Source organism: Sarcophilus harrisii, chromosome 4, assembly GCF_902635505.1.
Source record: "Sarcophilus harrisii chromosome 4, mSarHar1.11, whole genome shotgun sequence".
NCBI classification, from domain to species: Eukaryota; Metazoa; Chordata; class Mammalia; order Dasyuromorphia; family Dasyuridae; genus Sarcophilus; species Sarcophilus harrisii.
Genome location: NC_045429.1, coordinates 281,588,599 through 281,603,140, shown reverse-complemented (window position 1 = coordinate 281,603,140; position 14,542 = coordinate 281,588,599). Strand labels below are relative to the sequence as shown.

At 36.5% G+C, this 14,542-nt stretch overlaps 1 protein-coding gene across 6 annotated transcripts in view; it reads left to right on the top strand.

The window, feature by feature from the left end:
• Positions 1 to 14,542, top strand: part of ANKS1A (ankyrin repeat and sterile alpha motif domain containing 1A) — a 229,081-nt gene that overhangs the window by 111,453 nt on the left and 103,086 nt on the right. For all 6 annotated transcript variants that reach the window (XM_031965020.1, XM_031965019.1, XM_031965018.1 and 3 more), the window contains one exon: positions 535 to 655. In XM_031965020.1, coding sequence (XP_031820880.1) covers positions 535 to 655 — 121 coding nt within the window. The remainder of the gene's footprint in view (positions 1 to 534; positions 656 to 14,542) is intronic.

The following is a 14,542-nucleotide window of genomic DNA, read 5'->3' as shown; positions in this document are numbered from 1 at the left end:
GTGAAGAAAGGGATCATAATTTCCATAAATGTTTGGAAAGAAAGGGCCACAGAACACTACTCTGTTTTCAGTAAATGGCAAGATTCAATTCAAAGGTCAGTTGTATTCCAAACTGGGAAGATTTCAGTCCATTGAATAATATGTCTGCATATCAGGTTTTGAGCCTGGGGGAAAATGACCTGGATAACGCATCATGGCCAAAAATCTCTCGTAAGTTTTAGATAAACACACAAGAAAAAACAAAATCTCCATACCATACTTAAAACAGTGGGAAATAGAGAAGGAACTTTTATTTTCTCCATGTTTTACATTTGAAAATTGATACAAAGTCAAAATGGAATCCATGAAAAGCCATAGATAGATTGATGTAAGTTGACTACTAGTGATTGCTAATTATATATTCATATCATTTCTCCCAATGTCTCCCTCTTTCTCTTTCCCTCATATGAAAAAAGAGGACCATTAGAATTTTTCATTTTTGCTTTACTTGACTGTACGAGAAGTGAAGTCCATTATGATGTTGTTCTTCATTAGGTCCCAGTTATGAGAAGTAGGACCCAGGGGAGTGCATCCAAGGAGGAAGATGAGCATCCTTATGAGCTGTTGCTAACAGCAGAAACAAAGAAGCTAGTACCATTGGAAGGAAAGACAAAAGGTAAAAGAGTTCAATTTTTAAAAAATTTTTCATGGGAGGAATGTAATAAAAGAGTTTTGTGAGTATGTGACAAGCATAGAAGAAAAGCATGAAGGTTATGAAATTTTTTGGGACAGAGCAGCTGGTTTATGGAAGGTATGTCCTATGATATGACATGACAGCAGAGTCTGCTGTTATGCCTTGCCATGACTTTTACTTTAAAATCCTGTGTTATATAACCCTCAGGCTTCTTGACTTTTCAAAAATTAAATAAGAAAAAATTAGCTAAATCCTTTACAGAATAGAGGTCAATATAAAAGGAAAGACCTTATCAAAAAGACAAAACAGAGTATGGACTGATTTGAGGTATCGCTACTTAATAAGCTGTAAATTAATCTTATTAAAAAACAACAACAACAAATCCCAGCTTTTCTGCTCTTTTGGATTTATTTATACTGACCAGATAGCCATTGATTTTGAGTCTTGATCTCAGCCAAGTTGGCACATGCCTCAGGAGGAAATTTTCATTTGGCTGTCTCTCAGTAACTAAAGTGCTCTGCAGTCCTGTTCTACTTTGCTTCTGCTGAATTCAATTTCCCTGGCAAGTAAACATTGCAGAATTGAAAGACAGACAATTGATACAAATACATCATAGGAGAGGAGAGATAGTTCAGCTTGAAAATTTCAGCCTTTTCATAAATAAAGCATTAAGGCCTTTCTAGGGGAAAATAAGTAGTGGGTGTATGTCTCTTTCCTATAACATAGAAGGAACCTGGCTCCTCATTTCCTACTCATCCATTAAATTTCTAGTCCCTGACAGCTCATGGGTACATGACAGAACTCATCATGGGGTTTTGAAGATCACTTTCTATTCTATCATACTTCCAGTTTAGGTGAGGAGAGTAGAAGTAGTTGTTGTTTGCTGTGGCAGTTTACATATGTGATTTATAAAGGTGGTTCTTATGTAAAGGATGCTCCCTTATGAGAGATTACATGCTTTTTTTTTTTCCTCACACAAACTTAAGTTTTGTTAGGTTTTGGAATTTAGCCAAAATATTTGTAGCGTTTGTTCTGGAGCTATTTCCTGTCACTTGATAAGTCATTGTGGAATTTTCCCTTGAGGAGCAGTTTCATGAATTTAGTAGTTCATCTTACCCAAATACTATTACATCCATGTATGATAAAACCTAAATATGATCACACTTAAGCTTTATTCAAGAGATTTTCCTAGATTTTCATGATGGGGACAAGAGTCATAGAGAGAAACTTATCCTTTGGGGTCAACCTCCTGAATGGGACTTCATTCATGAATCCCAGAATTTTTGGGAGCTCCTGATCTCACAGCTGACATCTTAGGGGAGGTGAGCCAAATAATCGTTAAGGTAATATAGTGATCTCATGGTATTTCTGTGGTACATTTGTGGTACAGATGACTAGATAAAGCATAATTTAAAGCCCTTATTTGTTTGGTTTCTGCCTGTCTTTCCAGAGTTTTCATAAGTTTTTATTTCCTTACACACTAGATTTCAGCCAAACTGGCCTTGTTTCTGTTCCTTATATACATTTTATTTTTTTGTACTGATTATCTCCAGTTCTTAAAATTTATTGCCTTCTATCTTTTATCTCTTAGAATTCCTAAGTCCCCTCAATACTGCTTTTATATAAGGCCTTGCTTGATTTCCTCCCAAGTGACTAGTATCTCCCAAAATTACTTTGTAACTGCCTGTATATAGTTTGTATTTACTTATATGTTTTTGTTATTTTCTCATAAAGCACTTAAGTTCTTTGAAGTTCTTGAATATTTCAATTTACTCATTTTTCAAATGCTTAATACAGAAGTTCAATCAATCAATATTTATTAAGTGCCTACTTCCTGTCAAGTACATTAAGTGCAGGGGATACAAAAAGAGGCAAAAGACAGTCCCTATCCCCAAAGATCTTATAGTCTATTGGGGGAAACAACATGCAAACAAATATATAGAAAGCAAACTATATATAGCATTAAAAAGTAACAGAAAGAAGGCTTTGAAATTAAGAAGAATCTAGGAGGGGTTCCTGTAGAAGGTGAGATTTGAATTAGGAATTAAAGAAAACCAGAAAGGTCAGTAGATAAGAGCATTAGTCAGTAGACAGAGGAGGGAGAGTCAGGAGTCAGAGGCATGGGGGACAGCCAGAAAGAATGTCTGGAGCTGAGAGATGTGTCTTGTTTGTATAACAGTCCTCACTCTGGTGCTACTGGATGGAAGAATGCATGTTGGGGTATAAAGTATAAGAAGACAGGAAAGATAGAAGGGAGCTAGGTTATGAAGGGTTTTGAATGGCCAACTGAATATTTTATATTAGATGCTCTAGATGATAGAGAGCCACTGGCATTTATTGAGTTTGGGGATGACCTGAGTTGACATAGTGGGGCTTGCACTTTAAGGAAAATAATTTTAGGAGCTGAATGAGGAGAGACATGAATTAGCCAAACCCAACAGGCTGTTACAATAACCAAGATGTGAGGTGATGAGGGCCTGCTTGTTGTTTGTCCTTCATTCTTGAAGACAACTATGACATCAGGGAGATGATGCTATGACATGCAAGTGAATTTGATATATGAGAGAGGGCTATGCAAAGTCACCTGCTTCACTTTCTCTTCTGGAGCCATGTGTCCAGTGGCCAGATAGAGATCAGGACAACTGAAGATGCCTTGGCCTTTTTAAGTTAAAGTTTTTAATAGTCCTCAGTTTGACTGAGGCAGTCACCCATCTATTCAGTAATTCTGACTAGGTAAGCAAGGAAGGAAGCAAAGAATGGTCACTTTTATCTAATTAAGAAAAACAAACAAACAAACAAAACCTTAAAAACGTGGGAGGGGAAGACTCTCTGGGATTCTGGCCAAAATAGTCTTTCACTCTGAGCCAATATCCAGGTCCAAACAATGACCAAGAAGAGCTTGATTAGGGACCTATTGTTGGTCTGTCTGTAAGAGTCTGAGTGATTTGCTTTTGGGGCTTGGTCCTAGTCAGTAAAATCCTCGACATCTTGAGAAGTTTCAGTGATCACACGTTCACACATATATTTACAGTCATAAATATACTCCCCTACATATATCCACCAAAACAGACAGGAATTATATGAAAGTGAGGCTGAGGGTCTTCAGCTGACTGGGTGACAATGTCAAAGGAGAGAAAGGAATGTTTTTAAAAGATGTTTCAAAGGTAAAAAACTGACAGACTTTGGCAGCAGATTGGATATGAGTGGGTTGACAGATAATGAGGAATCTAGGATGATTCTTAGGTTGTGAGAGTGAAAAACTTGGGAGGATGGTATTGCTTTCAACAATAATTGGAAAGGTAGGATTTTTTATTTTGAAAATATGGAATTCAAGATATATACTATATATCCATTTGGAGATGTCTGAAAGGCTTTTGGAGATGTGAGATTTCAGGTCTGCAGAGTTTAGGGCAGGATTAGTAGATTTTCAAATAAAAATGGTAATTAAAGTGAAGTAGTAGAGAGGGAATAGAGAAGAAGACTCAGAACCCTAAAGGATACTATTTTAGAGGGCATGATGAAGAAGAAGGTCTACCAAAGGAGATAGAAAGTGAATAGCTAGATAGATAGGAAGAAAACCAGGAGAGAACTAGAGAAAAGAGAATATCAAGAAGAAAGTGGTCAGTGAAATCAGAAGCTGCAGACATGAAAGAAAAGGCTGCTGGATTTGACAAGTAAGGCTTTGGGTCTTTCCAGTGCCCAAGCTTAGGTCATTAAAGAAATGGTAGTTTTTTGGGGGCAGCTAGATGGTGCAGTGAATAGAGCATTGATTCTAATGTCAGGAGGACCCAAGTTCAAATGTGGCCCAAGACACTTCATATTTACTAGGTGTGTGACTCTGGAAAAGTAACTTAATCCCAAATGCCTTGCCAAAAAAAAATTTAATTTTTTTAAAAAAATGATTTTTAACCCCTAAAAGAAGTCATCTTAAGTAAAGATCATTAAGTAATGTTTAGATTGTAAGCAGTTTTGAGATTGAGTAACTTTGAGAAGTAAATTAAAAGATCATTAGTAACTTTGGAAAGAGAAGTTTAAGTGGAATGATAAAGTGTGATTTTCTAATTAAAAAGAGTGGGAGGAGAAAAAGCAAAACATCTATTGTAGATAACTTTTTTTGAGGAATTTAGCTACAAAGGAAGAAGAGATAACAGCCGGGATAGAGGGATCAAGTGAGGGTTTTTTCAGTACAGGAGAGAGATGGGAGAATTTGTAGGCAGTTGAAAATGAGCCAATAGAGGAGAAGAGTTTGAAAATAATTGTAAGAGTGGGAATGATAGAAGAAGATGGGATGGGACAGGATAGGATCACTAACCAATAAAGGGATTAGTCTTAGGAAATAAGACCACTTTGTCATGTAAGACTGGTGAAAGACAAGAGAGTGGCAAAAGACACCTGAAAGATAAGAGGATGAGGAATTGAATAAAGGGGAGTTCATGGCAAATGACCTCTTTTTTTTTTCTGTAAAATATGAAGCAAGTTTCTCTGCTTAGAGGGTGGGAGGAAGAGGAGCCATAGGAGGTTTGAGGAAGGATGAAAAAATTTGAAAGAACTTCTGTGGAGAGTGGAATAGCAAATTGATAAGGGATTATTAAGAAGGATTGCCTAACAAAAGTGAGGGCCCAGTTAGGATTTTATAACATATATTCCCCACTTCAGCTGAGAAGAATGAATGTAGGGGTAGTTAGTACAAAAGAGTCTTCAGTGAAGAGCCACATTTTAGTAAGTATTAGTAGATGGAAAGAGTGGGAGAAGAAAAGAATTAAGATGAAAGAAAGTTTGTTGCCTATGGAACAGGTCTTCTAGAGGGCAAAATGAAAGGGCTGGTTGGAATTAGGTTAAAAGTTTTGGGCGATAGGGGGCCAGAGAAAGAAAGGTTGAAGGAAATAAGAATGATCAGATGATGGGTGGTGAATAAAATTTGGATGTAGAAGAATTTGGAATCATTGTGATGTGAAGGATATGACCAGCTGTGATAATGTAAATAAAAGAATAATTTAGGTTTTTAATAAAGATTCCGTACACTTATTATCATGTAACTGTAGATAGTTGTGTCCAGTATTTTAATGATTCTGAGATCATTAAAATAGTGGTAATTTTAACCCCTAAAAGAAGTCATCTCAAATGAAGTCATTTTACTCAATCATGCCCAAAATGTTTTTGAGGTTTTCTTGGTAAAGATATTTGAAGTGGTTTTCCATCTCCTTCTTTATATATAAATTCTTTATAGTTTAGAAATTGAGGCAAACAAGGGTTAAATGATTTCCCTACTACTAATAAATGTCTGAGACCAGATTTGAAATCAGTCTTCTGACTTTTGGCCTGGCACTCTGTTTACTGTGCCATCTAACTGCCTTATTGGCTATGGAGCCTATGCACAGTCCCTTAGTGATTGAAGGAAAACCCCTTTTCTCAATCCCTTTTCTTTTAAATCTTTTTATTTTTACATACTAGCTCTGTGCTTTGTGTTCATTTACTTTCTGTTGGGTTGCTACTACTAGCTGTATCTTGAAGTGATGAAAAATGTCGATCTGGAAAGGAAATTTATGCATTAATTTTCAGTTATAGTCTATTTGTACTTCCTGCTTCCTTTATTAGCTACTTAGTTTACACAAAGAAGTTTTGGAATAAAAGATTGAAGTGGTAATGAAGCTTAAATGAATATGTAAAATTATTCTTCTTATTAATCTTTAGTTTGTTCCCTTCTGCTGATTCCTTCCCTCCCATGAATAAACATACCTAAATTTCCCATCTTTAAAAGAAAAACAAAAAATAAAACAAAAGCACAAAACATCTTTTGATCTTAACTTCTTGAACTTCTACTTCCAAAACAGTTATGTAATACTTCATGGTTTAAAGTTGAGGGCTTTATTTTACTTAATTCTTACAACGATTTTATGTAGTAGATAGGACAGGTATTGTCATCGTTTAATAGATGAAGAAATTGAGGTTTTGTATTAAATAACTTATGTGAGGCCATATAGTTAGCACATGCTGTGGCAGGGGAGTAAAAACTACATTTAAGAGTTGACTGCTTAACTATTCATACATTCCTCAAACACTTGCAGTCTGGCATCTACCCTTACCAATGAAATTGTTCTTTCAAAGGTCAAAAGTGATTTTGTAATTATCAATTCTGGTGGTTCTTTTTCTTCCAAGCCATCTTTCTCATTGACATTTCTGCTGCATTTTCTAAATGTTGACTACCTTTCTCTTTGTCACACTCTTATCTTCCCTTTGTTAATTTCTGTGGTGCGCCTCTCCCAATTCTCTTCCTACTTGTCTGATCATTCCTTTTCTGCCTCCCCTTTCCCTTTTTTTTCCTTCAAGAGGCAGGGTAGTGTAGGAGATAGTGTGCCAAATTTGAAATTGGGAAGCTCTGTGTTCAAATTGTTTCTCTGATATTTATTAGCTGTGACTAGACCATATGCTTAAATTTTTTGACCCTCAGGTTTCTCATTTTTTAAAAAATGGGACTAATAATAATTGAAGTATTTGCATTATAGGTTTCTGTTGATAATCAAGAGATCACTTTTGCATACTTTAAAATGTTGCATAAATAACAGTTATTGTCATCGTCATCATTATTGTAGGCCTTATCCCAAATCTATCTACCTTCTTTCCTTTCTTCCTTCATTTCCTATAATGTTCTTTGTTTGGTTTTCTTGGGGTCTTTGGGCAGCCTTCCTTTCAGCAAAGTAATCACCACAAGAATAGCCAGGTATTAAAGTCCAGAAGTCTTTATTGTCTCCTTCACCTGGTTCTCAGCTAGCTTTCTTGTGGCCTTCAGAGGGGACTTGGTTTCAGTGGAGAAATGAAGGAGGAGAGCCTGCCACCAAGGTGGTGTGAGATGGGATGAATGAATCTGAGTCCAAGGGCTTGAGCTTCGGCCTCCAGTCTGCTTGTCTTTTCTAGCTCTCAGTCCCTGCTCATATGCTCCATACTGAGTATAAACCAATCATTATATCACTAGGAAACCATTGTTTGTTGTAAGATTAAATCAATCATACTGAACTTAGAGAACTATTAAGCACCATGCTAAACTAGATAACCATTGTCTCATCAATTCCACTGTCTTAACACCTTGTAAGAATCCTTCTTTCAGAGCTCTGGCCCAAAACATCTCCCACTTTCTTTTGTTTTAGAACATAGGTGATCATCCCCTCCCTGACTTCTCAAGGAGGTAAGAACCCCAAAAAGGAGGTGATCACTCCTTCCCTGACTCTTCAAAAAAGGGATGAAAACACCATAAAAAGAGGTGATTACGCCCTCCCTGACATCTCAGGAAGGGAGATGAAAACCAAAGGAAAATGGGGAATTAAACCAGATTAGTGGGTTTCTGAAAGGTCTCACTTGAAACAGATAAACATAAAATCCATCAACATGGGAGGTATTACATAAGCACATAACAATATAACATAGGCTAGTAATGATATAACAAATAACATGAGTCAACATGAGGAATTATACAAGTCCATAAGTCCTAGAAATAGTCCAAAATCGATCTATTGTCTTTTCCTTCATATGTCAGGAATCCAATGATTATTGCAAGTTTTGAAGTCCTGTATCAGTCTTATCATGTCTCAGGGAATCCAATGATTCCTGTGGGTTTTGAAGTTGTGTAACAGTCTCATTATCAGCCATCTCTTTCAGTATCAGATGTTTCTTAGGTCTTCTTTGTTTCAAGGTTTTTCTCTTTTTTGTCTCTCTCAAGGTGCTCCTTGGCACCCATCTTATTTCTTCTTCATCTGTACAGAGACAAGCAAACTCTTTCCCCCAAGCATTAAACCTTTCTAGTCCCTTCCATTCACCACTTTCTAAATTTCTCCTCATCACCTGGCACTTATATTGGAGCTGCTTGCACTGGACACTGCCCTTCTGTTGGGTTAAAAAGCCTGTATTCTCCCCAATTATAATCCCTTTCTTCCATCTGATTGTTTCTCTGCTGGTTGATCATATCACAGTATTGAGCTTTTAAAGACTCTCTTTGTGTAAACTTGGCTGCCGTCATGCCCCACCTGTTTTTGTTTGAGGTTTTAGAGTACCCCTCCTCTCATTTCCCTGGGTCAATTGAAGCCTCTGTTGCATTTTAGATATGGGGTTTTGGGCCTTGTTCTCCCACCCTGTCCTCTTACTTTATCTCTATGCCTACATTGAGCTTTCAGATGCCCCAACTTTACCACACTGAAAGCATCAATGAGTCTCTCTCGAAGTCCCTTGCCAAGAGGGACCCTGTCTTCCCACGTTCTGCATTATAGCCTGGGTATAAAACGTACTTGTGCCCTCTTAGCACAGCGTCTTATGATCTCTTCTAAAGGAGCATCCTTGCGTATTTTCTTGCGTAATTCTTCTACAAACCTCATTAGCCTTTTCCTTAGCCAGTTGTCTTATCATAATTCCTGTAGTTGCATTTTCTCCAGTGGTTCTTGTGACAGCTGCCTGCAGATGTCCCACATAATCAGCAAAGGATTCATTGGGACCTTGCTCTATTTTTGTGAAGGCTTCACCTCCATCTTTTCCTAGGAGGGAGCCCCATGCTTTGAAAGCAGCAGCAGCAATTTGTTCTTATGCTATCAAAGGGTAATAAATAAGTGCTGAAGTGTCTGCATACTGACCTTCACCTGCTATTTGGTCACAGGTGATTGATATATTAACCCCAGTTTGCCTATTTCGTTGGACTTGTATTCTACAAAGTTCACTATACTCCAAAAGCCACAACAAGTTTTGTTTAGGTTCTAAACATGTCCTTGCTATATAGATTTCCAGTCACTAGGGGTTACAATTTCATAAGCCAAATTCTCTAATATCTTTTTTGTTTTGTTTTGTTTTCTGGAAAGCCTTGTCAGACATTTATGTTTTTTTTTTTATTTTTTAAAAAAATAATTATAACTTTTTATTGACAGAACCCATGTCTGGGTAATTTTTTTACAACATTATCCCTTGCACTCACTTCTGTTCCAACTTTTCCCTTTCCTCCCTCCACCCCTTCCCCCAGATGGCAAGCAGTCCTATACATGTTAAATATGTCACAGTATATCCTAGGTACAATATATGTGTGCAGAACCTAACAGTTCTCTTGTTGTACAGGAAGAATTGGATTCAGAAGGTAAAAATAACCCGGGAAGAAAAACCAAAATGCAAACAATTTACTTTCATTTCCCAGTGTTCTTTCTTTGGGTGTAGCTGCTTCTGTCCATCATTGATCAATTGAAACTGAGTTAGATATTCTCTTTGTCGAAAAAATCCACTTCCATCAGAATACATCCTCAATACAGTATTGCTGTTGAAGTGTATAATGATCTCCTGGTCACTTAGCATCAGTTCATGTAAGTCTCTCCAAGCCTCTCCGTGTCTAATATCATCTTAACATAAAACGATGTAGCCCCATAAAAAGTGCAACTCTTTTTCAAATCTTTGATAATTTCCAGATCATGGAGTAAAACAAGGTTGCCCACTATCACCGTTACTATTTAATATTGTATTAGAAACGCTAGCTTTGGCAATAAGAGCTGAGAAAGAGATTAAAGGAATAAGAATAGGCAATGAGGAAACCAAATTATCACTCTTTGCCGACGACATGATGGTATATTTAGAGAACCCCAGAGATTCTACTAAAAAGTTATTAGAAATAATCCACAACTTTAGCAAAAGTTGCTGGTTATAAAATAAACCCACATAAGTCATCAGCATTCTTATATATCACTAACAAAATCCAACAGTCAGAGTTACAAAGAGAAATTCCATTTAAAGTAACTACTGATAATATAAAATATTTAGGAATCTATCTGCCAAGGGAAAATCAGAAACTTTATGAGCAAAATTACAGACCACTTTTCACACAAATTAAGTCTGATCTAACCAATTGGAAAAATATTAAATGCTCTTGGATAGGGCGAGCAAATATAATAAAGATGACAATATTACCTAAACTAATCTATTTATTTAGCGCTATACCAATCAGACTCCCAAAAAACTATTTTAATGACCTAGAAAAAATAACAACAAAGTTCATATGGAAAAACAAAAGGTCAAGAATTTCAAGGGAATTAATGAAAAAAAAATCAAATGATGGTGGCTTAGCTGTACCAGATCTAAAATTATATTATAGAGCAGCAGTTACCAAAACTATTTGGTATTGGCTAAGGAATAGATTAGTTGATCAGTGGAATAGATTAGGTTCAAGGGATAAAACAGTCAACAAATATAGCAACCTAGTCTTTGACAAACCCAAAGATCCCAGCTTTTGGGATAAGAACTTACTGTTTGATAAAAATTGCTGGGAAAATTGGAAACTAATATGGCAGAAACTAGGCATTGATCCATACTTAACGCCGTACACCAAGATAAGGTCAAAATGGGTTCATGACCTAGGCATAAAGAATGAAATTATTAATAAATTAGAGGAACATAGGATAGTTTACCTCTCAGACCTGTGGAAGGGGAAGGTCTTTATGACCAAAGCAGAACTAGAGATCATTACTGATCACAAAATAGAAAATTTCGATTATACCAAACTGAAAAGTTTTTGTACAAACAAAACTAATGCAGACAAGATTAGAAGGGAAGCAATAAACTGGGAAAATATTTTTACAGTCAAAGGTTCTGATAAAGGCCTCATTTCCAAAATATATAGAGAATTAACTCTAATTTATAAAAAATCAAGCCATTCTCCAATTGAAAAATGGTCAAAGGATATGAACAGACAATTCTCAGATGAAGAAATTGAAACTATTTCTAGTCATATGAAAAGATGCTCCAAGTCATTATTAATCAGAGAAATGCAAATTAAGACAACTCTAAGATACCACTACACACCTGTCAGATTGGCTGAGATGACAGGAAAAAATAATGATGATAGTTGGAGGGGATGCGGGAAAACTGGGACATTGATGCATTGTTGGTGGAGTTGTGAACGAATCCAACCATTTTGGAGAGTAGTTTGGAACTATGCTCAAAAAGTTATCAAACTGTGCAAACCTTTGATCCAGCAGTGTTACTATTGGGCTTATATCCCAAAGAGATTATAAAGAAGGGAAAGGGACCTGTATGTGCTGTATGTTTGTGGCAGCCCTTTTTGTAGTGGCTAGAAACTAGAAACTGAATGGATGTCCATCAGTTGGAGAATGGCTGAATAAATTGTGGTATATGAATACTGTGGAATATTACTGTTCTGTAAGAAATGACCAACAGGATGATTTCAGAAAAGCCTGGAGAGACTTACACGAACTGATGCTGAGTGAAATGAGCAGAACCTGGAGATCATTATATACTTCAACAATAATATTATATGATGACCAGTTCTGATGGACCTGGCCATCCTCAGCAACTAGATCAACCAAATCATTTCCAATGGAGCAGTAATGAACTGAACCAGCTACACCCAGAGAAAGAACTCTGGGAGATGACTAAAAACCATTACATTGAATTCCCAATCCCTATATCTATGCCCACCTGCATTTTTGTTTTCCTTTACAAGCTAATTGTACAATATTTCAAAGTCTGATTCTTTTTGTACAGCAAAATAACGTTTTGGTCATGTATACTTATTGTGTATCTAATTTATATTTTATTGTATTTAACATCTACTGGTCATCCTGCCATCTAGGGGAGGGGGTGGGGGGGGGGGTGGTAAAAGGTGAAAAATTGGAACAAGAGGTTTGGCAATTGTTAATGCCGTAAAGTTACCCATGCATATAACCTGTAAATAAAAGGCTATTAAATTAAAAAAAAAATGATACTAAAAAAAAAAACCAAAACATTAAAAAAAGAAAAGATAATTTCCAGATCAAAAGGACTATCTTCTCCTTTGTTGACCTGAAGAATCAAATTCTTCTATCACAGGGTATGTTTCTATTAAATCAGATATATCCTGTCCTTTTTTTGCTGTAACTAGTGCCTTTTGTAATCTTGTCATAGGGGGTTCCTGCATGGGTGGTGCTGATGGTGTCACTGCCCCTCTTCCTCCTCTTTTTCTCTCCACCCATGAATTGAGGGGGGAAGGTCAGGAGACAGGGAATGCCCTAATGACTGCTGCTGTGAAGCACCACATTCCTTAATTTCATCAGAATTGTAATTAACTCCATTCTTGTCTAATTCTTCGTGCTTTTCACCTAGTTTGTCAATATCCTCTCCCTACTGCACTTTCTTCTTTTTCCTTGTTGTAATACTTATATAATTCCTTAAAGCCAATTGTATTAAGTTATATGTATAGAGTGTTTCTTTAGGAATTGAATCAGGGCCATTATCATTGTAATATTTACTTAGTTGCTCTCCTACTAATTTCCACTCATCTGGATCTAATTCTTCTTCTTTTGAGAATCAAGGAGATGTGTATTGTAATGTTTCTAAAAGTTCAATGATCTGCCCCCATGTTATAATTAAACCTTGATTTTTAATGAGTTTAACCATGCTCTCTACACATTTTCCTTGAAGTGGAAAAGAAAAGGCTCCTTTCTAAACATCTGTCCCATTTCAGCTGAAGTACTAGTTTAGCCCTTCACAAAGTTTCCTTCTTGTCTATTTTTGTACTTACCCTAATTTCTGGGTCACAGATGTAGGTTATTAGTCCTACATTCAGGCGCCAAAATGTAGTGTTCTTAGTTCGGTTTTCCTGGAGGTCTTGGGAGCAGCCTTCTTTTCCATTCAGTAATCACCACAAGAATAGCCAGTGTTAAAAGTCCAAAAGTCTTTATTGTCTCCTTCACTTGGTGCTCAGCTAGCTTTCTTGTGGTCTTCAGAGGGGACTTGGTTTCAGTGGAGAAATGAAGGAGGAGACCCTGCCACCAAGGTGGTGTGAGATGGGATGAATGAATCTGAGTCCAAGGGCTTGTGCTTCAGCCTCTAGTCTGCTTGTCTTCTCTAGCTCTCAGTCCCTGCTTATATGCTCCATACTGAGTATAAACCAATCATTATATCACTAGGAAACCATTATTTGTTGTAAGATTAAATCAATCTTAATGAACTTAGAGCACTATGAAGCACCATGCTAAACTAAATAACCATCATCTCATCAATTCCACTGTCTTTAACACCTTGTAAGAATCCTTTTTTCAGAGTTCTGGCCCATAACAATTTCTTCTTTCTTTCTTTTTTTCTTTCTCCCCCCTTCATATCTTTCACCTTTGATAAATTCATCTTCTCTTAGTTTCAGTTATCACCTCTTTACAGATGAACCCCAAAATCTCACCCCAAGCTTCATCTCTCCCCAGAGCTCCTGATTCATATTTCCAACTGCTTACTGGATATATCCCTTTCTATTTCAAATTCAGCACCTCCAAACTGAATTCATATTATTTTCCCCAAAACCAGCTTTTCTTCTTGACTTAACTCTTTTGTTATTCCAGTGACTAAAGTATAAAACCTCCAAATGATATTTATAAAATGTTTCTTCTTCACATTCAATTTTTTTCCCTCTCTAATCATGTGTCCTTAACATTTCTCTTGTTCTGAGTTGCCGAGTTCTATAAAGTGCACCTTCAAATTACTTCCCTTCTCTCACTACACTAGAGACATCTAGAAGTTAGGGATTCAGAAGGTCCCTTGCTTTTGTGGTAGCTTATATACAATTTACAGTCATAAAAAAAAACTTAAAAAAAAAATCAATCTAATGATAGGGTCTTTTCTTTGAGTTTCATGCTCATTATTGTTCTAAGTTATCTATAGTGTGCACCTAAGCACATTCCCCTAAGCATAGGTGATCTAAACCCTGGATATAGCAATATCTAGAAGAGGAACAGGAACAGTTACTTAAAAGTGCACAAGATAATTGTATAAATATGTTTATACATTTAAAAAAAAGAAAGAAAACTACCTGTTTAATACTTTGGCAAATTTTCAGGCGAGACTATTCCTTGTTCTTAGGTATTTGTATCA